Source organism: Takifugu flavidus, chromosome 16, assembly GCF_003711565.1.
Source record: "Takifugu flavidus isolate HTHZ2018 chromosome 16, ASM371156v2, whole genome shotgun sequence".
Lineage (NCBI taxonomy): Eukaryota > Metazoa > Chordata > Actinopteri > Tetraodontiformes > Tetraodontidae > Takifugu > Takifugu flavidus.
Window position 1 is genome coordinate 2,892,416 of NC_079535.1, and position 24,255 is coordinate 2,916,670.

At 42.5% G+C, this 24,255-nt stretch overlaps 4 protein-coding genes across 5 annotated transcripts in view; 2 read left to right on the forward strand and 2 right to left on the reverse strand.

Moving 5' to 3' along the window:
• The window catches only part of LOC130513020 (NACHT, LRR and PYD domains-containing protein 3-like), a 6,507-nt gene extending 3,875 nt beyond the window's left edge, over positions 1-2,632 (forward strand). Inside the window, exon 6 of the mRNA XM_057011560.1 lies at positions 2,621-2,632. Coding sequence (XP_056867540.1) covers positions 2,621-2,632 — 12 coding nt within the window. The remainder of the gene's footprint in view (positions 1-2,620) is intronic.
• On the forward strand, positions 634-11,177 carry LOC130539867 (NACHT, LRR and PYD domains-containing protein 12-like). Its single transcript, XM_057058581.1, is given in 11 exon segments — positions 634-906; positions 1,866-2,026; positions 2,985-3,086; positions 3,342-3,454; positions 3,555-4,505; positions 4,508-5,378; positions 6,307-6,483; positions 6,594-6,767; positions 8,461-8,634; positions 8,841-9,014; positions 9,547-11,177. Coding segments are annotated over 8 exon segments (2,718 nt in total). The 5' UTR covers positions 634-906; positions 1,866-2,026; positions 2,985-3,086; positions 3,342-3,438; the 3' UTR covers positions 9,728-11,177.
• Positions 11,178-12,502: 1,325 nt separating this feature from the next.
• On the reverse strand, positions 12,503-17,730 carry golga5 (golgin A5). 2 transcript variants are annotated; one of them, XM_057058587.1, is made up of 13 exons: positions 17,531-17,730; positions 16,450-17,091; positions 16,125-16,343; positions 15,821-16,040; positions 15,607-15,730; positions 15,328-15,531; positions 15,016-15,186; positions 14,769-14,897; positions 14,560-14,658; positions 14,258-14,477; positions 13,982-14,081; positions 13,819-13,882; positions 12,503-13,246 (listed from the first exon to the last, which is right to left on the reverse strand). In XM_057058587.1, exons 2-13 carry the CDS (start codon positions 17,081-17,083, stop codon positions 13,220-13,222), a joined length of 2,211 nt encoding a protein of 736 aa, XP_056914567.1. In that variant the 5' UTR covers positions 17,084-17,091; positions 17,531-17,730; the 3' UTR covers positions 12,503-13,219. The 2 variants fall into 2 exon arrangements, with proteins under 2 accessions (XP_056914567.1, XP_056914566.1); XM_057058586.1 differs by lacking the exon at positions 12,503-13,246 and adding an exon at positions 13,305-13,737.
• A 617-nt stretch (positions 17,731-18,347) lies between these two features.
• Positions 18,348-24,053, reverse strand: rtf1 (RTF1 homolog, Paf1/RNA polymerase II complex component). The gene is made up of 18 exons (XM_057058601.1): positions 23,852-24,053; positions 22,800-22,910; positions 22,534-22,684; positions 22,033-22,234; positions 21,810-21,927; positions 21,607-21,718; positions 21,395-21,533; positions 21,139-21,316; positions 20,911-20,993; positions 20,737-20,824; positions 20,552-20,659; positions 20,388-20,465; positions 20,178-20,299; positions 19,965-20,022; positions 19,804-19,881; positions 19,606-19,707; positions 19,413-19,521; positions 18,348-19,324 (listed from the first exon to the last, which is right to left on the reverse strand). Exons 1-18 carry the CDS (start codon positions 23,933-23,935, stop codon positions 19,218-19,220), a joined length of 2,028 nt encoding a protein of 675 aa, XP_056914581.1. The 5' UTR covers positions 23,936-24,053; the 3' UTR covers positions 18,348-19,217.
• Between the last annotated feature and the right edge of the window lie 202 nt (positions 24,054-24,255).

Consider the following 24,255-nt stretch of genomic DNA (forward strand, 5'->3'; position numbering starts at 1 on the left):
AAGTGGTGGGGTGTAAGAGTGTGCAGGGTCTGTACGTATTGTATGGATTTAGCCTGGCATCTTCTGACGCCGCTTTATTTTTGGTAAATTAAAATACATTTTTGGAGGAAAGAATCTCCCATCTCCCTCTGTCTCCTCCACCGCCGTTCATCCTTGCGACAAGCAGCAAGTTTGACTAAACAGACATTACAAATAAAGATGATTTGATTTGATCTGAAAATAAAAGAACTGCGCCTGAAAATGAAGCAGAAGCAATAAAAATCCAACACCAGCGAAGCTTTCGAAGAATCTCAGATATTGATGAAAAATTCTGGAAATCATGATGGAGAGATATTTTTCTCATGACTCAAATTCCACAGCTATTAAGTGATTAAATGGATTTAATGGTGATATTCTGGAATCCACAATTTCAGGTGAAGTTACACTGGGGAACAATTTGAAAATATCCTGTTGAGGTTTTTTTTATTTAATTCTTCTGATTAAAAATAAAATTGGCACGCTGATTCCAAAATTACAGTCACCCCCCCCCCCCCCCCCCCCCCCCCAGCCCGTCAAGTTTTGAAAGCTTCTCACAATTAAGAGGTGTGTGCAGCCCCCAAAAGGTCAGTACTGTCAATATCCTATAGGGGACACTTTGAACCAGAGGGGATCCTATAGATCAAAAAGTTGACAGAGTTTGATTCCGCACCCAAAAACGAACATCTGTCAGACGAACTCCAGTTGTTTCCCAGTATTTCAGTTAAAACGTGGACCAAATTGTTCTGAAGAGAGGCGCTTGTGCTTAAGATGACGCGATCAAATCACAAACACGTGACGTGTAGAGGACGAAGAAGCGAAAGTGAAAGTTCTCAACTTCGGGCTCCATCTTGACTGACTGAGACCTGATGGAAAACCTCTAATATTCAGGTAGCATTTTGTTCTTTCACTGCTGTCGTCTCGAATCAATGTTCCGCTGCGAGATGCGGCTTAATAAGCTGCGTGTTCGCAATGAGCGTGCGCGTATTTCGGACACACATTGCGGCTGGTCGACGGCAATGTTGTGACGCATGATCAAACTTTGTAGCGTGTTTCCTCTAACTGCGTTTTCCGCTAACCCTGAGCCATCATTTTAGAGGTTGAGGAAGCACATTTTAATACTCACAATAAGTCGACAATATTATTTGCAGTTAGTAGAAAAATCCACGGAAAGAGGGACACAAACGCGAAAGTTGTAGCCTCCTCTCTTTGTCCCTCCACCAGGGGGACAATCAATCCTTTATTTAAAAAAGGAGAGTATGTAAAGAGGGAGAGATCAAGGCATTCCATTTTATTGTTTTAACAACTGGTTCTTTGTGGAATATGAATTTGTTGTTATGGATTTATGAAATTTGTTTTGTGTTGAATAAAGCAGTCAAGGAAACTAAACGAAACCTAAACCCATCGTGTTTTCATAGTTTTGGTCCTGTACATGTGGTCAGATAAGATTAATCTGAGCAGAATTGGGTGTTTTTTTTGCCCTTTGCTGTGTGTCATCTATTCACAACCTCCAGTCACTGTTAGTGTGCAAATGAGCCAAGACGAAGCTCAACAATGTAGTGTCAGATTTCCGCGTGGATCTTGGAGAGGTCAAGAAAAATATCAAAATGCCTCCAAAATGATGGCACCAGGCGCAGGTGTAATGTGGAAAATTGGTCTGTGATGAGTGGCTTTGTCAGCAATTCCATGCCAGAGAAGCATGTTGGGTTGCTTGACTTCTGTTGGGTTGTGTCAACTTGATGCATCACTTCTGAGATATTGACACACTTTTTTCCTGAGGCTGGCTCCAATGCTGCCAACACACCTAGCCTGAAAATCATGTTCTTTAATCTTATTTTCTGTGTCAGCAGACTTTTCCTGCTTAACCATTTAGACTCAAAATGAGCGAATGTGTGATGGAAGAGGAAGAGAGCGAAAAGTCCGTAGTGTCCAGCTGTGTGTCCATGAAGAGCGACATGTCCAAAGACGAACCTATAAACTTCGGTATTGGACCTCAAGGCTCACCTTTAAAGTAAGGTTTTCTGAACCACATAACTCTGCCTTAGAACATTTCACAACCATACAAAACATCATTTTGTAGGTATTAGCCTCTACTATCGTGAAAAATGAAATTCATCAGCTCTTTAAAATGAAACGGTGCACCAACATGTCAGGTGTTCGCTCCCATTAACTCCCATGTTAATTTTAGTGTGGTAAATCTTTTAAAACTGAAAATTTCTCCTACATGGGTTAACATCATCTCACAAAAATTCATAGGCATATATTTTAAAGTTTCCCAACAATATCCATCATTGCAGAGTGCTCCAGCTCTCCATTTAGATACGGATGGGTAAGACATGTCAGGTCTGTGCAGCTTGTTCTGTCACACTGTTCCACCACATGTCATGAAAATTCATTAAAAAGTCTATTTTTAAGGCTCCTGGTTCTAATAAACCCTAATAAAGAGTGTGATCTTCCAGAAATCAGTCTACTGCTTTGTTCATCTGAGCATTCAGGAGTTTCTGGCTGCCGTCTACATGTTCCACTGTTACACCATCAAGAATAAAAGGATTATGGAGTCTTTCCGAAAATTTTCGAAACCAAACCCCTTTTTCCAGTCTGTTAGGTTGTTAAATAACGATACAGTCCTGACTAGTATGTTTATGTAGCACCAAATCATTTATTGGCTGAGCTGAAAACAGTCCTTTCACCAAGAACTTTAGAGCACATTCAGTGCTACAGGATGAGGGGCTGGAAAAGGTGCCAGTTCTTTTCTCACTGCAGGGACCAGTTAAAAAAAGCAGCTTAAACTCTGAAAACATGAAAGTTATACAGATACATCATTGATTTATTGATTCATTTGTTAGCCAGAATGTATTAGAAATGTTCCTGTTTGATAAAAATGCAGTGAATTGGGATTATTTAACTACAACCTCTCCAGATTATTTACCTTCATCACAGTCTCATCACTATTTCTGATGTTTCCTCAGGATGGACGAGGACAGAGCAGAGTCCACAGTGCCCAGCATGGGTGTCCCTGAAGAGTGACCACTCCAAACATGGACTAATAACTTCAGAAGTTCAGACCAAATGTAAGAAAACTAAAGCGTGATGATGTGTTTGTGTGCCAGCTGTTAGTCACATTAACAGCAGCAGGTTGTGAGTTTATTATTGGAGATGTTTAACACTTAAACCTCAGACAGTCATATAGTTACAGACTTAATGTGAATATTGTTGATTAGAAACAAGAATCGATGAATTCAGACATAAATGCTGGAACAATATTGAGTCTTGATCAGGTTTTTTCATCCTATAAATCAAAGGACTAATAGAGATGTGTTTCATAGTGAGAGGTGGAAGCACATCCTATCAAACTGGGACCAGTCAGCTCCACCAGGAGAGTCCTCTTGTTCACAATCTGGAAGCAGATCTGGAGATGCTGAAATGAAGCCCAAACAAAGTAACAGTGTTCAATATAAAATTGAACTTGTGATGTCATGAATTTGTAGTTGTGTTGATGATTTATTATAGATGGAAATCATTGGTTTACTTATTTTCAGGAGGTGATCTGCAGGAGGTGATAGAAGGTCATAAGATCAGTCTGAAGAGAAGATGTGAACATGTGACTGAAGGAACTCATGAAGCAGGAAGTGGAACCCTGCTGAACAAGATCTACACTGAGCTCTACATCACCGAGGGACAAAGTGAGGAGGTGGACACACAACATGAGGTGAGACAGCTTGAGAGAACCTCCAAGAAGAACATCCAGGACACTCCAATCAAGTGCCAGGACATCTTCAAAGTCTTATCTGAGCAACAGAGACACATCAGAGTGGTTCTGACCAACGGTGTCGCTGGCGTTGGAAAAACCTTCTCAGTGCAGAAGTTCAGTCTGGACTGGGCAGAAGGTTTGGAGAACCAAGACATCAGTCTGGTGCTTCCGCTCTCATGGAGGGAGCTGAACTTGATCAGAGATGAGCAGCACAGTCTTCTCTCACTGCTTCATGTTTTCCATCCAACATTACAGAAGATCAGAGCAGAAGATCTGACTGTCTGGAAACTTCTGTTCATCTTTGATGGCCTGGATGAAAGCAGATTTTCACTGGATTTCAACAAGCATCAGGTCATCTCTGATGTCACACAAGTATCGTCAGTTGACGTGCTCCTGGTGAACCTCATCCAGGGGAACCTGCTTCCCTCAGCTCTCATCTGGATCACCTCCAGACCTGCAGCAGCCCATCAGATTCCTCCCTCGTGTGTTGACAGGATCACAGAAGTACGAGGCTTCACTGACTCCCAGAAGGAGGAGTACTTCAGGAGGAGGTTCAGTGATGAAGATCTGTCCAAGAGAATCATCTCACACATCAAGGCCTCCAAGAGCCTCCACATCATGTGTCTGATCCCAATTTTCTGCTGGATCACTGCTATAGTTCTGGAGGACATGATGACCAGAGACCAGAGAGGAGAGCTGCCCAAAACTTTGACTGACCTCTACTCACACTTCCTGAGGTTCAGATAAAGAGGAAGAAGCAGAAGTATGGAGGAAAGCAGAGACCAGAGGAACTGACTGAGGCTGACAAAGAACTCCTTCTGAAGTTGGGTCGGCTGGCGTTTGAACATCTGGAGAAAGGAAACATCATGTTCTACTCTGAAGACCTGGAGCGATGTGGACTGGACGTCTCCGAGGTGTCGGTGTACTCAGGAGTTTGTACAGAGATCTTCAAGAGAGAGAGTGTGATCTTCCAGAAATCAGTCTACTGCTTTGTTCATCTGAGCGTTCAGGAGTTTCTGGCTGCCGTCTACATGTTCCACTGTTACACCAGGAAAGACACAGCGGTTATAAATCAGTTCCTAAAATATTCGAAACCAATCCGCTTTTCCGGGTTTGCTGGGTTGTTTACAAATTACGATCCATTCACATCTCTTGATGACTTCCTCAGGAGAGCACTAATGAAATCTCTTGAAAGTAAAAATGGCCACCTGGACTTGTTTGTTCGCTTCCTTCATGGTCTCTCTCTGGAGTCCAATCAGAGGATCTTGGGTGGACTGTTGGATCAGATGGAGAACCATCCAGAAACCATCCAGAAGGTCCTCAACAACCTGAAGGAGGTGAACAGTGATAAAATCTCCCCAGACAGAAGCATCAACATCTTCCACTGTCTGATGGAGATGAAGGATCAGTCAGTCCATCAGGAGATCCAAGAGTTCCTGAAGTCAGAGAAGAAATCAGAGAGGGGACTGTCAGAGATCCACTGTTCAGCTCTGGCCTACCTGCTGCAGATGTCAGAGGAGGTTTTGGATGAGCTGAACCTGCAGCAGTACTACACCTCAGAGGAGGGACGACGTCGCCTGATTCCAGCTGTGAGGAACTGCAGGAAGGCCAAGTAAGTAAAGATTTTTAGAGCCGGACATCGGCGTTTAAATCAAGCGAGTGGATCATGTCAGGTATCAATACCCCCTCCAGTGGTCATTCCTTCAATTCTTTATTTCCATTGCAGCGTCCATAAATTAAAAAAAAACAACAATTCATCCAGAAATGTTCAACACTGGCTGGATATAAGTTCAAAGGTCAATCCAGACAAACCAACATAAGGCAGGAATAATAGGAGCCACAAGTGAACTGACTATCAAGAAATTACTGTCATGTCATTAAATAACTTTTGTTTGTTTGTATACATCGTATTCAAACGACAGAAAAACACATTTTAACTAATGACACGTGACTATTTTGCTTCATTTGTTCAACGTAAAAACAGCCGGCCTTGTTGGTTTAAATGGGTGTTTTAGGTCTTTGTGGCGGTTCCGTTTGGAGCCTTTATGTGACCCACAAAGTTGTTTGACCCTTTCCACACCCGTTAGGTGGCAACTTCATCACTAGCAACAAAAGGTGCAGTGAAAATGATTTGAAGGGAAACAGGCACATAGAACAGAAGCTGAGGGCAATCAATGCAACCAGAGACTCTGATGTCATCGATCGGATCGCTGAATTAAGACTTGACGCACGATCGTACAAATTGGATGAAATGCAAAATGTCAAAAGAGCCGATAGACAGATAAAAAGATGCACGTTTCTTTAAACCATTTGCTACAATCATTTTAAATATTGAGTAATTATGAGCTGTTCTAAAATAAGACAAATGTTGAGAATAATTCAGTTGCATTTCAGATCTGATGGTCGTTCAAACTGTTGCTCTACGGTGTTGAATTTAGCTTTTCCAGGAAATGAGCTACATTTCTGTTTAGGTAGATTCTCAGATAAGTTGATTAGAAATCCCAAAGTTTGACTCACTATTTTTGTTTCATACACAACAGACTGTCTGGTGGTCTTCTTTCAATGAGTCATTGGGAAGTTGTGGCCTCAGCAATGACGTCAAACCCTTCTCATCTACGGGAGCTGAGCTTAAGCTGGAACGAAAGCCTGACAGATGCCGGAGTAAAGTTACTGTCTTCTGCAATGATGCATCCAAACTGCAGACTGGAGAGGCTCAGGTCAGGAGGCCTCTGTTGGTCTTTTCTAAATTTCTTTACATTTTCTGCTTTTCTCTTCATTTTCATATTTAGAAATGTGTTTTTATTTGCCCCATTTATTCCTTTTCCAGGCTGTCATGCTGCAGTTTATCAGAGATCAGCTGTGTCTCTCTGGCCTCGGCGCTGAGGTCCAATCCCTCCAATCTCAGAGAACTGGACCTGAGTGAGAACCAGCTGCAGGATCCAGCAGTGAAGCTGCTCTGTGGTTTTCTCCAGGATCCTCTCTGTGAGCTGGAGACTCTCAGGTCAGTCAGAGATGATCCAGTACTTTCCCAGGTGTAACTAGTTAGACAATAAATGTTTACATGTTTGATCTTTGTTATAAACGTAGTGTTACAGTTCTTGGAAAAAAGACCACACAGGACGGATTTGCAGTATTAAATTGGTTGTGGAAATCTGTCCCATGTGAGCATGGTCATCAATGACTGGAAAGGAAGTATCAGTTGTAGATTTGTCTTGTTTTATTTTAGGCTGGCCACAAAACCGCCCAAACATTCAGACCAATCAAAAATGGTTCTTCCTGTCTTTTAAAGATCAGAAGGAAAACTAGAAACCCCAAAAAGAAAGCTGCTGCAGTGTGCCATGCCCCTTCTCTACTGAGAAAAGCCATCCCAAAAAAGAGAAAAGCCCAAGTGTGAAGTGAGCCCCCTGTTAAACCTTGGTACCGAAAGCCTGCAGTCATTCTCATCTTAGGTGGCTTCATTCCAGCCAGAAGCCCAAACCTGCCTCCCTCTTAAAGGGGCAGCAGGTCAGTCCCACCACAGAAACCTTCATGAAGATCTGAAGCGTTCAGCATCCACAATTGTTGCACCTCACTTCCATTGGAGTCCAAATCAGAAGTCAACAAGTTGATTCTACACCGATTCTACACAATGCAACAATTAAAAAAAATGTTTCCATGCATAAGTTTTCACAAATTTTTATATAAATCTGTTTATTATAGTAGTGGAAGTAGTTCATAAAATAATACATTTTCTCTTCTCATCGAATCTTTCTATGTTATTAAAGAAAAAGCTGCTCTTAGTCAACAAAATCTAAGACATCAGCCAAAAATCCTAATTTTCTATAATCTAATATAAACCAGTAGAGAAGAGTCTTTCTGCAGAGACACTGGTGGCAGGAATGCAGAAGTATCACCTGCTCAACTTGGAAGGTGGAGCAGAAACCACCAGCTGAGAAGGTCCTCAGCGAGAGGAAGTGGTGGAGAACCATGAAACTTGCTAAGCTCCACCTCAGCTCCAGAGACGGGCTGAGCTGGAGCTGTGGCACCAGGTATCGCCCAGAAGAGCCTCCAACAAACAAGCTCTTCTCTTGGGAGGAGAGGGCTTTGAATCTCAGCTCAGTGTGCTTGTCTCTAGTAGGTGGCAGCTGCACCTTTTCCTGAGCTCCTTGTTGATGCCCTGAGGGGAATTGATGCTCCTGCAATGTTTTCTGGCAGCATTGAGGTTGCAGTGGGGCAATCAAACACACTGTGGGGGGGCTCTCTTTCCTTCTCTCATCTGGAGAACAAGTGACACCAGCTGCCAATCATTGTTGGAGAAATGTGCAGTCAGGGGAACTATGCGTCCAGACTATAGCCACCCTTCCAGCATCCAGCAGTGTCTAAAACCTTTGATTTGGTTTCACCAGAGAGTGTAGGGATTGCAGGGTCGCTGCAGCATCGCCCACAAGCTATCAGGAGTGGGTCGCTTTGTCCCAACTCCTGACAAGAGTTGAGTGCTATTGAGAAATGTGGTCTCACAAACTTGGAAGGTATTTTGACCCACACACACTTTACATACGGTGTAGATCTTGTCCAACCGCCCTGAAAGAACCCAAAATAGGAACATACGGCAGATAAGCCGGTGCAGGACCAGAGGTTTGTTGCTTGTAAGCTGTGTTTTGCTCTGGTACATGTTGATTTTTATTTGTCTTCTCTCAAAATAATTGTTATTTTAGCCTAAGGGACTGCAGTTTATCCAAGACCTGCTGTGATTCTGTGGCCTCGGCTCTGAAGTCCAACCTCTCCCATCTGAGGGTTCTGGACCTGAGCTTCAACACGTTGCAGGATTCAGGAGTGAAGCGGCTCTGTTCTGGACTGGAGATTCCAAACTGTAAACTGGAGAGGCTCAGGTCAGTCTTCATTTTTCTGCCTATATACCAGCTGCTAAGATGGTGAAGTGAGGCTGTTCTCAACACTGCTGTGATGCACCACATTAAAAAAATTCCTTGTAATATCGTGAATTCAGGTCTGACCCAACTAAGAACTAACGTAGGTTTAGTACTGACGCAGATACCATGCAGACCTGCACCGTATAACCTCATCCTGCATTTTTCAGATTAAACTACTGCAGCTTATCAGAGATCAGCTGTGACTCTCTGGCCTCGGCGCTGAGGTCCAATCCCTCCCATCTCAGAGAACTGGACCTGAGTGGGAACCAGCTACAGGATTCAGGAGTAAAGCTGCTCTGTGGTTTTCTCCAGGATCCAAACTGCCGACTGGAAACTCTGAGGTAAACACCATTCTCAAAAATGTCCATTATTCCATCCGAGGGTCCTCACACTTTCTGAGTGTGTGTGTTGTGCCCAGTTCCTTCAGGAGGGAGGGCCACACGGGGACCACTTATTCATGATAAATTGATTTAAGGACAATGAAAAAGCCGACAGATGGTAACCAAAATTAGACAAAACTAGGCGAGGGTGCCTGGTAGACACCAGCCAACGAGGAGGGAGATGGTGAGGGAGACAGGAAGTCATCTAAGACAGGTTGTGCCTTTAAAGATGAGCCACAGGTGAGATGGATCTCCATGATGAGATGGGAGGGAAAGAGGTGGGGAGAACCTGGGAAGAGTGAGGGCCAGAACAATATATATTCTCCTTTGGAACAGTGCAAACCTGAGAGGTTGGAATTGTGGTAATTACATATTACTATCATTTTTTAACCTGTAACTAAATTAAATATTTACAGATCATGCCTTTGATTAACCTTTCAGATTAATACTGGTTTCACTTATAACCTTATAAAAGTTTCCCTTCTTTATTTAGATTAAGGGGCTGCAGCTTATCAGAGATCAGCTGTGACTCTCTGGCCTCGGCGCTGAGGTCCAATCCCTCCCATATCAGAGAACTGGACCTGGGTCAGAACCAGCTGCAGGGTTCAGGAGTGAAGCTGCTGTCTGATCTCATAGAGAATCCACACTATGGGCTGGAGACATTGAGACAGTAGCTGTCAAACGTTTGCTGGAACTTCTGGCGCTCGGCTGCCGGCGACGGCAACTATATCTGTTTTAAAGAAGCGGAGGAGACCGCGGAGGAGGTTCCGAGGATGAACCCTCAGTGCGCCCGCTGTGGGAAGATCGTGTACCCGACAGAGAAAGTGAGCTGCCTGGACACCGTGAGCTGGATGACCCGGAGAAGCGTCCTTTTAGTCCGTTTTAGCGAGGATGACAGAAACGGGAACCTTTGGGCAGGTCCTGTGAAGTTGGATACGTCGGTGATTGAGAAGTGGAAGGAAAACGACCCTTAAATAGCTTTTTAGCACTTAAATGACAGATATCACAGAAAAAGAGCCCATCAATAACTGTAAATGAGCCAGACTTGCTGGTCAAACCAGGCTTTTGTAGGAAATCTGGCCTCGTTTTAAGTTTTTTAAATGCATTTCTTTAAACTCTTAGAACACAGAGGAACTCTTGTATTGGGGGCAGAAAACTTACATTTTTATCTGGTAAAATTCAGTCAAAAGAACACTAAAAGCATGAATAAACTGTATCATGTAGATTCTAATGACATAAGCTGCAGCTCCTACAGTTACAGCCCATAATGAGACTGCAACTGTTTCTGTGAAAGTGAACTTTTATACAGTTTACATTCTGCAGATTTCTGTCAAATTTCAATGCAAACATTCACGTTGATATAATGGAAATCTGTTACACATCATGGATCAGTCAGTAATCTTGGACAACAGCAACGTTTAATCCTGGATCACTGCTCGATATATTTAAATGAACAAAGACGGCTGATACTGATTTAAGACAGAATTTGTGCATTTTGATGATCACATTCATTGGATTTTTAACCACTGATGGAAACATATTGATTCATTTAAATGAGGGGTCTGAAAGTCAAATGGACGGAGGGCCAAATAAAAAATGTAGCTCCAAGCCGAGGGCCAGACTGATCGAATGTTCATTGAAAATTTTTAAAATGACTGCATATAGTCTAGTGCAGGGGTCACCAACCTTTTTGAAACCGAGAGCTACTTCCTGGGCACTGAATAATGTAAAGGTCTACCAGTTTGATACACACTTCTGAAATAGCCAATTTGCTCAATTTAACTTTAACTAAATGTCATTATTAATACCGTATTGGCCCGAATATAAGACGGTGTTTTTTGCATTGAAATAAGACTGAAAAAGAGGGGGTCGTCTTATAATCAGGGCCGTCTTATATTCGGGCCAATACGGTAATATGGACAAAATGGCTGTTTTAATAAGGACCATACCAGATTTGCTCCCTCAAGGTAGATGTCAGAAAAATTAGCTTGACCTGCTACTGCTGTAATCCTCAACATCACGTGACATGTCTTCACTCACCGTGCTATTATGTATTTGTAAGTACTGCTGAATGTGACACTAATTGCTTCTTGCAAATAATAAAGTTCACCTATCCTAACCAAATGTACCTGCTATTGTGTGAGTCATATTCTGTTGTGTGCATTTTTTATTAGCTATAATAATTACTACTTTATATCACATTAGCATTATCATTCACATCAGAATCAGGTCTGGTAGGAAAGTGTTTTTCTTTTAGGAGACTTTTTTTTAGGATGGAAATTAAAATATTTAGAGCATATGTGTCAAACACTGGCCTGTGGGCCAAATTTAGGCCGCAATGTAATTATATTTGGCCCGTGAAGCCATACCAATTGACTATAAGAGCTGGCCCGTCGGTATTATCGCTTAAAGCGCATGTGCTAATACTACAAATACCAGAATGCTCTGCTAGTGTTTTGGTGTGAAAATCCACAGTCCACATGAGCTGGTGCTGTTAATGCACCAGTATGTGGCTTGCTAACCACCATGAAAGAGGAAGTAGTCATAGCGACCTTATATGCTAATGTTAATTCTGGCACTACCCCTCTGAAAAATGATTAAAGGAATGGCAGAATTGTACATTGTACTACCTCAATGGTCTCACTTAGAAGAGCATCTCTTTATTCATAAATAAAGAAAATAAATATCAAAATAAAGAGAAGGCACAAAACATATAGATAAGATCACACAGAAGGCTGCATATAGTATTGTGCCCCCAAAGAGAAAACAGGTGGTTAAAATGGAGAAATTACTGTAAATATATATATATATGTGTGTGTGTGTGTGTGTGTGTGCCATCCCACCTCTTAAACATTTATATGCGAGTAGCTTTCCACCTTGAACACTACCTGATGTTTCTGGGATGGCTTGTGACTGCTGCATCTTATTGGGTGGGACATCTTCCATATTCTGGAATTTGTGGAGGTTTTAAACTATAGACTGTAGCAAATGATTTTGTTTGCCTCCACGACCAATTCATAACATCGCATCTCGCCTTAGGTCCATTCAGTTCTCTATGCCTTTATCTGCCCTGCAATTTTAATTGCTGAGTAGTTTCCTTTACAGAAAGAAATGCAGGACTGGTCAATATGTATACAAAAATATTAAAGAGTTACCATTTACACATACCTTACCAAAATCCCACTTGGCCCCAGGACAATGTAGTGAGCTTACTGGAAGTCAAGAACTACCGCTTAATATAATATTCATATTATCCTGGAATACATTTTCAGAAGAGCACTTTCACATTCTGAGCAATTGTACCGAGTTATAAATAATCTATTCCAAAAACAAAAAAAACTCAAGCAAAACTGAATGTAAACTACTTTTTAAATTGCAACACAAATGGTGTATTTTAAATGTAGCAAGTAAATAAAGCTATTAATTTAACTGATCATAGGAATACTAAATCAAATCAAATAATCTTTATTTAAATAGCATCTGTTACAATCAAAATTGTCTCTAGGTGCTTTACAGAATCCCAGGTCCTGACACACCCAACAAGCAACAGTGACAAGGAAAGGCCCTTATAACAGGAAGAAACCTTGAGCAGGACCGGGCTCATATGGGGGGACCCTCCCTATGATGGCCAGCTGGACAGAGGGGGAAGGGGGGGCAGGTAGAAGGAAATATAGGCATAAATCATGCAAATACATGCCCAAATACTATAAAGCACAGTGACTAGCGGAAGCCTCACCATCAAAAGAAACATGTCACAGTTGTTTAAGCACCCTTTTTAAGACAGTGGGGTGTAGAAAATGTATTTATGCACAATTAACAAGCAAATGGTAAATGCTTGCACATTCAATGAAGAAGCATTAAATCAGACTATATTTACAGTCACTAATGCCAAAGACAGTGTGTAAACCAATCACACATACAGAGAATTACCAGTTATAATATCCCGTTATCAATGACAAAAATAGCACAAAACTATATAAAGGACTTGCTTACCCACATATTTCCGAAAATAAACAACTTTCTTCTTCTACTTTACCTTCTTTTCTAATTACCGTATTTCACCTTGCGGGCCCTGTCTAGTGGGCGGGGCCAAACATTTGACCCAGCCCACATTGAGCTCCAGCCTGATCTGCAGCGTTCAGAGGAAGCGATCTGTCGTATTGTCTTCATACACTGCTACAATAGTTTTCTTCCTGTAAAACCAATACATTTAACACCATCGCAGGTAATAGAGGAAACGTCCAGACTGTGTTTTCCCTTGTATTTGGTTTATTAAAAGATTTTTTTAACATATAGTTATACAATCTGTTTAGAGTTTTGGCAGGATGATCATCCAGTCAACAGAGGTGAATGTTTGATTTAATGTCATCACACCAATGATAATAATCAATCTAATCATTTTAAGTTCCAAAGAAGCCATTTGTTGCCAGTTGAAAAAATAAAATAAAGATCAATGCTAAGAGTTTTTTTTTTTTTTTTAATTTCATAGCATTTCTGTGCAAACTGGGGTTAGGACCCAAATCCCATCACATAGCAGCTTATTCTTACATTGGAAGCTGTAGAACAAAGACCTTATGTCATCCCTCTGTATAATATAAGCCTTCTATCTTCCAGCAGGATTCGTGTTATGCATTTCAGGGGTGTAAGTAAGAAGAACAATCATGACCCATAAGTGGAGTGCTGCCTGCAGAAGAAAGTTAAAATGCATTTATTCCCCTCATAAATTGCTTTTAAAAAGTTAACAGGGTCAATGAGTCATATTTACCATATACAGAATGACAAAAACCCTCGCCATTGGATACCGTCTGAGGAAGATGCCCAAGCGGATGCTAAAAAGACAACATCCACCATTTATCACTGGTCACGCTGCATATTAAAGATCAATTATTGTACATTACAAGTGGAGGTGAAAAGACACAACATATTACCTGAAACGGTCGATGGTGCTGGCTGCTTTGCGTACTCTGCCATAAACCCCTGGACTGTCTAGATCACTGAACAGTACTGGTGTGTTTCTTTGTCGTGCTCCTGAAAAACAAAAGGTGGCTCATCATCACCACAGGTTAAACTTTAATGTCAAATGTCATTTATTTATACCCATACAGCATAAATATTTAATTATAATTAAGTGTTTTGCTATATTTCTGAGGCTTTCTGCCTACCTGCATGTACATTCATGTCAGGGACTCCTAATCATCACCTACCTGCTCCTTCCAGGTTGGTCATGTTGATAGCCGACCCTCCGCTCTGACCTCCCTGAGCGCTCTTCAGCTGCTGCTCCAGACGCTCCAGCTGGAACACCAGGGAGCTCTTTTCTGTTCCCAGCGCCTCCAGCATCGTCTGCTTCTGAATCAGCGTCTCTGTCAGCTGGTGGAGACGGTTTTCCAGCTCTGTTTGGCTATTGCTAATTGTCTTGTTTGTCAGCTGGAAGCCACAACAGAGTGGTAAATCTTCAAGTATTTTCCATAGGATATAATGTTTACACCTTAAAATAAAAGCAACTGACCTGATTCCTGAGCTTTTGGATTTCATCTTCTCTGTCCTTGACTCTGCTCTGCAGAGTAGTTTTGGCTCGGTGGTGATCTTCCTCCAGGTACTGTATCTCCTGTAGTTTAAAATAAAGCGAAACAAGTCAGCATCACTTGGCATTTCAGAAAATCAGATGCATGTATTTAGCACAACTGCCACACGCACCCATCACTCATTATCCATTACCTGCTTGCAGCGCTCAACCTCAACTTCTGCTTCCTGTTTAGCTCTGGTCTGTGAGGCAAGTTGCTCCTCAAACTGCAGCTGCTGTTCCCGCCACGATTCCGCATCTGTCATGGCCTGATTCTCCAAATCCTGGGCAGAACACACATCGCATTTCAGCAAAAATATAGGAGTCAGATTTGAGCAGCAGACTGCATCTTTAAATATTATTCAGTCACTACGCTCTTTATTTCTTGTCTTAAAATTTTACCTGTATTTCTATTTGAAGTGTATGCAACTGCCCCTGAAGCTTTTGGATCTCTTCCTTCTGCAGTTCCTTCTCATGACGCAAATCCTCCAGCTCTACCGTCATGGCGCCGCTGCCCTCCAGTGAATCCAGACCTGATCCCTCTTTCAAACTGTTGATTAATTTCTCTTTGGACTGAAGGACAAATTACATGTTAGTAATGCCAGAATCCTTTCCAACCAATTTGTTAATTGTGCAATTTGTTTCTCTTCTTTGATTTTGTAACTTAAAAATGGTTATGAACTTCAATCTGTACTGCATTACAAAACAAGTTACTTGAAGGATGCGTGAAGCTTTGTTCTTGTAGTCTTGTAATTCCTGTTTGGAAGACTCAGCCACTGCTTTGGCACTTTTCAGCTGCAGCTGAAGGTCGTCGGCCCTCGCTTTCTCCTCCCCGCCTCGCCGCTCAGCTGCAGCCAGCGTCTCTGCAAGGGTCTGCCTCTCCGACTCAATTTTGGAGAGCCGGACATTATATTCACCCTGCAAAAGAACTCAAGATAAATAAGGCACATCATTTTTATATCTTCAGTCTAGACAGTATGACATTACGAGCACCTGCATCTGGTGGTAGCTGTCCTGTTCTCTCTTGAGAGCTAAATCAGCCTCTCGTAGCCTATCCTGTATCGTTTCCAGGGCCTGGGACTGCATGCTGGACCCCTGTGTGTGATCTTGCATAATTCTACAAACCCAATAAGGAAAAAATATGGAAACTGACTTGGGAAGAATTCTGAAGTGCTTTTCCCTTCAAATGGTTGTCACGGGTGTTTACCTCAACTTCTCTTTCTGCACCTCTTCTAATGCAGCATTGCGAGACTTAAGCAGCTGATCAGCTTCATCAAGCCTGATTTTCAGCACTGCAAGTTGACCATCTTTGGCAGAGAGGGCTTCTGTCAGGTCATCGACCTGTGATCGAAGTTCTCTTAACATCCTGTCCGTTTGATACTGCTCAGAATTCCATTTGTCCGCACGCAAACGCATCTGGTTCAATTCTGAAGGAGACAAACCCCCCTTTATTTCTAGAGACAGAAAATTGACAGACAGAAATGCATGGCTATCGCTGCCTAAAGTTTTACCATCCTGCAAGTCCTTTGCTCTTTGGATGACTGAAGCCATCTCCCCATTGAGAGAGCCAACTTCACTGCGCAGCAGCTGATTTTCCAGACGCAGACTGGACAAGATCTGACTCTGTGGCTCCTCTGTAGAGGCAAGAGGAGGAGGAGAGGACTCCTGTTTGACGCTATCCTGAGGGACAACCAGGCCAGAATCTGAGCTCTCAGGTGTGTCTGTGGTAGCTGTGTAAAAACAAGAAACAATAGCAATATAAGGTTTCAAAGCAATTACACGTGTATAGACAGATGATCACATACGGTATACGTAGGGTGCTGTTAATCACAGTACCATGACTCAGCTCTTTAGCAGAGCTCTCTGTTTTGATGCTGTGAGCAGACAATGAGCTCATGCTTGAGGTTCTAGATATTCCGTGAGTTGAGGGTGGTGTTGACGGGACGGAGGCGATGACTTGGGGAGTGCTCGACGGAGGGGGTGTGACATTTTGACTTTGTGTACTTGTAACTGCCACTTTTATGCCCTCTCTTTTTGAGTCCCCTCTGTTGCCGACAAGTGGATCAGAGCTGTTTAGAAAGTCAAAGAGCAAATCATCATCCAGATCCTTTTCTTTTTTTGGCCGCACAAAACCAGACAAAACCTTGGCTGAGCTTGTGGGACTACTGCCAGAATCAGAGATCCCCTCTGGTCTGCTGGTAATGTTGGCAGTGCCAGCCAGCACAGTTACATTGGATTTCTTGATGTTGCCAGCTGCTGCAGAGATGTAGCTCAGCGCAGTTGCAGAGGATCCGTGGGCATGTTGTGTCACAGCTTCCTCTGTAGTGTATCCTTCTATACTGTATTTAGAATTCACAGTTGCTTCATAGGGTGATCCTTCTTCATTTTTAGCGAGGGCAGTAGCAGCTCCCTGGTCCACTTTATTTAAGAAGTCTTCTGCTTTCCCAGCCAAGTCAGCAAACCAAGACATTTTGGATCCTACGGGCATAAACACAACAATAAACTGTCTGAATGATAAATGTTTTGTACCTAAACACGATGACTCAAGCAAAGAAAGTAACGCGTAATTTCTGCCGTTTGGTCCAGTTTGGTCTAATATATACAGGATATAAAAATCACTGATTAAACGCTATGCAATCTTCTTCCAAGTGTGGTTAATTATAGTCATACAATTTGGAAAATAACAGCTTACAGCATAGCGAAGTACATAGCGATTTCGTAAAGCTATCTAACAGCTCACAAAGACAATACGAAATCTAAACTGTTTGCGTTTTAAGGCTGCAGCGTCGGAGCTAGCGCGAATACTATAAATAAAAGATCGGGTTTGACCAATATCGAAAACATAAACCAACATAAACTTCAACACTGCTAAAGCTAACAGGTTAGCTGCCTAGAAAAGGTGACTATTTAAACACACCCTTTAAAAAGACGTCCAAATGTCAAAATATCTCAAGTTGCCGGACAATCGGCGGAGTTCAAGTAGCGGACACGAAAAGGATATTTCGTTTGATTTAACAAGATTTTCTGTCATTATCTGTCAACAAGGATGTTGGTGCTCTTTTCCATACGTGGAATAGGAAGCGCTGCACGCGAGGACCCCAAACAGAGCGACTTCAGAGAAGCCTGATCCAAAAACGAACCAATCCTTCAATGGACAAACGCCTCCTTGTGTCAATATAAGCAGGATCTAAACAGACATTTATTTTCTTTATAAAACTGTAGTGCTACAATACAAATGTGTAGCGTGTTTGCAATGTGTACATCCATTTACCAAACAAAATCCTACAAATTAAACTCTCCATTATAAATATACCTCTTAGAGCCAATAAGGTATCCCATATATAATGTCAATGGCCATTTTAACTGTACATTGTGAGATTAAGAAAACTATGTTTCCAATAATAAAACCATGTAGAAAACAAAACATTTAAAATTTTAATAGCAAGAGCATTTGGTCATTAAATATAATATCAAAGACCTACATAGCTTGGCATTTAATATTGGTCACATTTACAAACACACCAGATCCTCTGATATTTTTGTATCTGAGAACCAGACTGAACAACCTAGTAGGTAAAAATGGGGAGAAAACAAGTGGTGTAACCGCAACCTCCACAACTTAAGGCCCAAAGTTTGGGTTCAAGACCTTTTTGCCACAAGGCTGTGGCAGCAACTGAGCTTCCGGATCTTGTGCTTATCTGAATTTCCTGTATAAACATAACCAGCCAGACATGTTATGAAACAGTGCCTCTTTATTTTTCCCTGCACTCACTCCAAAATGCATATTTACATGGCATGCCACATCAATACAGGAACTGACTATGGACACAATAACACATAAAATCCACTCAGGGATTCAAGTAGAGATCTATCCCATTAATAATAAACCAATATATAACAGAAACAAAGCATCACTTTTAGAACCAGGGTTGCCATAGAAAATGATTCCTCTTAGACTGCTTTGTTCCAACGTCTCAAAAAGAGACTTATACATTTGTCACAGAAAGCCAGCGACATGTTAGAGTCAGATATGGTGATCGCCTATAATCAGAGAAAGATCTTAAAAAAAAGGATGGACAGCAAGAACAAAGGATCACAAATTTGTGGTGGATTTACAGTAGGAAATTGCTGAAGAAAAGCTGGTCAGCTCCATAAATTTCCAGTCCAGACACAAATATGTCTCAGCGAACTGTATGTTCTAAAAGAGCGTCCTTCAAGGTAAGGTTCCATACGGATCCTCTCAGAAATCAAAAAAATGGGATCCAAATTGGGAGGGAGATAACTGCATAAAAAAAACACAACTCAGTGTGAGTTTGTGTATGAATACACAAAAATAACAAAAAAATAACAATTCCATCTGGACACGTTCTACTGAGAAAAATCCTGGGAGAATAATGATTTGCTGCTCAATAAGTATTTCCTCTGTGTGCAGATCAACAGTCCGTTTTATTGACATTCACACTCCTCTGGGAGTTGGCCTCTCGCTCTCACACACACGCACACACACACGCACGCGCACACACACACGCGCACACACACACGCGCTCTCTTTCTCTCTCTCAGTCGCACATGTGGTGTGGATTCTGGAAGAGAGCGTAGATGCATCAGATCAGGCCCCTCCTTTTCTTGTAGTCTTCCAAGTTGAGGGACCGTCGAGGGGCGCCGTCTTTCACCGGCAGAGCGTTTGAACTGACAGACAGAGACTTGGCCTCTGCACAAACAGAAGGACGTGTCACTGTTCACGTTCACCATCAGCTTCGTCTTATAGAACGTTCTAAACAAACTGGGAGAATCGTCACCTGCACTGGGAACCTGTAGGTCGATCTTTACGTCAAAGTCGTGGACTTTAAATAAGTCCTCGGAGAGGTCAGTGGTTGGCTTAGGGACATCCTTTTCTTTAGCGTTTGTCTGGGTGGAAATAAACACAACAAAGATCAAATATACAAATATACAGGTGGAAACTTTGTATCTCTTAGTGTTTGTTCTCCTCACCACTTTGTTGTTCTCTGGACTTGACGGATCTGCTCCTGACCCAGATCCGTATTTCTGGTTCAAGTGAGCGAGAATAGCTGCGTGGACTGACGGATCTCTGGCCTGAACACCAACATGAGATATTAGGTTAATTTCTGCAGTATTTGTGATTGTATTTATGATTTTTGAAAGGGTTATAAGCCATTTTACAAATCTTACATTAGACACCATGGTGGGTTTGCACTGTCTTCGTGTAAAAGGGTCCATTTGTTGGTTTTTGGCATTCTGGCCTTCAGCCTGTGGAAAAAGCAAACAACTCTTATGATCCAGCTGCTGAGGTGCATTAAACATATCTTAGAAAGGGGATATTTCACACTCACTACAAGAGCTTTCTCAGATTCAACAATGTTCCAGCTTCTGTTCCTCTGATTGATGTAGCTGCATGAAGAAAAAACCAAACAATTAGAAAGAGTTTCATCGTGATTTATGGTCATAGGTGTTTTCTGGGCTGTGATGCTTTTATTTACAGCAGCTGAAGTCAGGAGACAAGCTCAGAGAGCCTTTAATAACATGTGTGAGTGCAGCTTTGGTACCTGATGGCAGAGATGTTCTTGGTCCTCTGTCTGTCGAGTGCTTCCGCCCTCTCCTCCAGCTCGTTCAGCTCATCCTGGATCACCTTCACTCGATCACCGTCACCGCTCTCTTCTGCCATAGCCTTCACCCCAACAGAAGAAAATGGTCGATAAAACCGACAGACACCACGTGAAGAGCTGCTGCAGACACCCGGAGCCATCCCACGTTACCTTATCCTTCAGCAACTGTGTTTTCTTCATAGCGTAATTTGGTGGCGCTTTCCTGAATCTGTCTTTTTCTTTTACGATCTGCAGTTGATGAAGTCACAAAATAAATGTTTCTCCTCATCAACAACCAAAAAGTGATCCAACAACATCCTGGTAAACAGACTCACGTCCTCAATGTCTTTGTCATTAAATTTATAGTTGAGAGCCTCTTTAATGGTCTGCTCCTTTTTGGTGATTTCGTCAAGAGTGGGAACTTGCATGCTGGCAACCATCATCTAAAGATAACAGACCTGATCTTTAACGCACATTTCTATGACACTTCTCGTATTACACATCACTAAAACACACTTACCGCCTCTTTCCACTTAATGAACTCGCTCTCTGCGAATTCCTGATTAGATACAAACTCGAGCCGGAACACCCGTGTGTCGCCGCCGTGCCTGAGGAAAAACGCACGCGCACATTCGCCATAAGACACAGGAAAGTGAGGAAAAAGTTCTTTAATGATGGGATTTCTAACACCCACCTTAACTGTAATCCCTTGTTTGTCCGCGTCGACCCCAGCTGGTAAACCTTCGCCGTCTCCACCACATCGACAATTTCAGCAACCTGATGACGTGAAAAAAGTAAGATGGGTCACTTCACCGTCATCACCACTGTGCAACTTTATCATGTCAAATCTCAGTGACAGGGAGCACAGAGTGGACTTTGGCTTCTGTAATAGAATAAAGGTTCACGCTGAGCGAAGACTTACCCTATAAACTGGTTTACTGCTGCTGTTCCCAATCCCTATCCTCACGAAGCAGCCAGTCACAGTCTTAGCAAAGAAGGGCATGTGGCACCAGCGTTCCAGCTTGTGTCTGGACAGACGAATTCTATTGAGCTCTTCCGGTAACGAGACGGGCTGTGACTTCGGCGCCGTCTCTTCTTTTCTGTAGGAAGAACACCAGCACGGCTTAATCGATAACTCACGGCGATGTGTGACGTCATGAAAGTGGCACGAAACGTACTCATCATCATCAAACGAGGACGAACGGGAGCTCCGGTCGCTTTTGACGGAGGACTTGTCGTCATCTTCCTCCTCTTCCTCTTCATCGTCGGAGTAAACCTCACTGGTTTTCAGCGGCTGACGTTTGGCCAGAAGTTCTGCTGCTCGCCGAAGAGAGGAGGCATCAGCTTTTGTGCGCGGAGCCCATCAAAAATGGGTGGAAAACACACCGACCTGTTTTGTTTTTCTTTTTCTCTCGCTCAGCCTTTAGCTCCTCCATGGCCTGGGATTTCTTGTCGAGTTTCTCATCACGCTTGGACCGTCGTTCCTTGTTGTGCGACATGACCTGTAAACAGAAAGAGAGAGTGTGTAATGAAATGTTGAAGGCTGCAACATCCTCGTTCGTCCCTCCATGTTTAAAATATCCTCACACTCACCACTTGCGTGTCTTGAACCTGAGAGAGTTTCCTTTTCTCTTGTTCTTCCTCTTGCTTCCTTTTCTTCTCCTCTTTTTCCTTCTTCTTTGCCGTCTTCAGCTTCTTCTTAATCTCGAATCTGCCAAAACAAACAACCTTCTATTCAAACAACAGCGGAGGTTCTATAATTCTACACACACAGGAAGAGTTAAACTAGATCTCCCCTCTAATCATCAACACTCACCGTCTTTTGAGAACCTCTCTCTTCTCAATTCTGTTGAAAAGTTCTTGCTCTCTTTCCTTCTCTGTCATCTGCTCCAGCCGAGCTCTGTCCTCTGCGTCTCCCATCAGATCGTCGTCGTAACCGTCCTTAAAGACCTCGTCCTCGGAGGAGTCCGAGTCGGAGCTGGACGAGGAGCTGTTGCTCTCAGAATCCGACACCTCACCTGAAGATGAAGGGCAATTTAATGGCACACACTGATGAATTGGACAGATGTGAAAATACTCACATTCCATTAAAATACTGAAATGACACATTAGAAAGGACGAGCTGAAGGTGATCTCACTATGGCAGATGGCAAATTATCTGCTACAGAGCCCTACTAGGATAAAAGATGGCGAGTCCCCGCAACATAAAACTCTCATCCATAAAATAGCGCAGTGAATATTCTCAGCCATCAAAATAATTTCCAAATTAAAGTGGGCTGATTCTTTAAGGCCAACTGCTCAGAAGCTGGATACATACCCTCCTCTGGTGCTGAGCTCTCTGCTGAGCTGTCCCCATCTGAGCTGCCAGACGCTGTTGCTTTGTTCACTTTCTTCTTTGTTGCGTTCTTCTTCTCAGACCCTTTCCCCGGCTTGACCTTCTTTTTACCTTTGGTACCACCAACAGTCCACTAGACAGGAAAGAGGAACACTCAGTATAGCTCATTAAATGAAAATAATGAAGAAACTGAAATAGTAATACATAGTGATTATGATTTTGTGATTTCTCAAAGACCCGAGTTATACCTCATCATCACTGTCGGATGTCTCGGAGTCTGTAGAAGCTGCAGGTTTGCTGACAGGTTCATCCTGCTCTCCTGCATCAACCCTTTTCCTCTTTGCCAGAGACAAGAGCTCCTAAAATCAAGAAATAGGAAGAAAGAGCACCTAGTCATGCGACAGGAATATAAAATATAACCAGGTTACATGCCCAGAATGATTACATGAGCTGTAAAAACATTTGTAATCTGGAGGAAGGCGTAAATTTATGCATAAACAAAAGATCATGCTTCCAAACAGTTCAATGAGTCTACCACCTGCATGAATGTGAGGTATAAATTAAATGTAGCGTACTAGGTAAATATCAAAACTGTGAGAAGAATGCACACGGGTGTCTGCTCGTTTTACTGATTGTTGTATTGATTCAACTAGATTTTTTTTAATAATTACTAAAGGTTAACGGTGAAACCATTCACTGCAGCAGCACGTTTAAACCACTTTCTCTCTTGTCAGGGAGGAAAGCACTTCAGTAAACTTGCCAGTGCTTGTTTGACAACAACACCGAAATAGAGCTTCAGCTCCGCGCCTATGACGTCATTCAGGGGATAATATTCAAGCTAAATCAAGTGTTGCCCCGCTAGGTCTGGGTGCAAAAACATCTAGCAAGAAATTGCTGCATAATGCACATCCGATGTCCCGTTCTTTGTGCTTGCGAACCCACGAAAGGCCTCTGTCGAGGGATTTTCGGAGCGTAAACGTTGAGTTCTCCTACTCTGCATATGTAACCTTAACGTTAGCACATCTAGGGAGCTCATGCTAAAGCAATGCTTTGCAGATTCGCCTTTCAAAATGGGATATCATTGGGAAAGATTTTATTAAAGTGGCAAAATAATTTTACTTTGACAATGATGTGTAGGTGAGGTGAAAAGTAGCAGGTAGTGTAAATAAGACAGGCCCACTCTAAGCTTGTTCAAGCGAGGCGAACGCAGTGGGCTTAGCATTCGCTAGCTTAATCTTCAACTGTTTACAATTTAAAGGTTGGTCAATTAGAACACTGCAATGTAAAAATCTGCTCCTACCTGATCTAGATTATCATCGCTTGCACTGTCTTCGGAATCAGAGTCAATCACGACTCGACCTTTTCGTTTCTTTACATTCACCATAATTAGCCGCGCAGCTAACCTAACAGCTACCTCTGTGTCGTCTAAATGTTTGCGGCTAACTGTTGCTGCTAGCTAGCTCTCTTTCCTCTGCAGTCAACCACACAATAGCAGACTGCGCATGCGCGCTTGTGTTACGTTATTTACAGCCGTGCTTATTATGTCTTTACACTCACAAATAAGACGCACTTTTTGTTTGTATTTAACCTATGGTAGTCACAGTGTTTGACCAAAAAATTAAATCACAATCAAAGACACCAAAGCTTCAGGACTAAACACCAATTCTTAGTGCGTCAGTCAGGACAGCAATCTTTGGTGCACTC

What these genes read in the sequence shown, in the direction of transcription:
- rtf1 (XM_057058601.1), bottom strand. Translation starts at nt 23,935, where the DNA reads ATGGTGAATGTAAAGAAACGAAAAGGTCGAGTCGTGATTGACTCTGAT. An exon ending in GCGATGATAATCTAGATCAG is followed by an intron (nt 22,911 to 23,851) that starts GTAGGAGCAGAT and finishes TCTTGATTTTAG; the next exon opens with GAGCTCTTGTCTCTGGCAAA. An exon ending in TCCTCGTTTGATGATGATGA is followed by an intron (nt 21,317 to 21,394) that starts GTACGTTTCGTG and finishes TTCTTCCTACAG; the next exon opens with AAAAGAAGAGACGGCGCCGA.
- golga5 (XM_057058586.1), bottom strand. Translation starts at nt 17,083, where the DNA reads ATGTCTTGGTTTGCTGACTTGGCTGGGAAAGCAGAAGACTTCTTAAAT. An exon ending in ACAGCTACCACCAGATGCAG is followed by an intron (nt 15,532 to 15,606) that starts GTGCTCGTAATG and finishes GTTCTTTTGCAG; the next exon opens with GGTGAATATAATGTCCGGCT. An exon ending in CACTTCAAATAGAAATACAG is followed by an intron (nt 14,898 to 15,015) that starts GTAAAATTTTAA and finishes TGTTCTGCCCAG; the next exon opens with GATTTGGAGAATCAGGCCAT.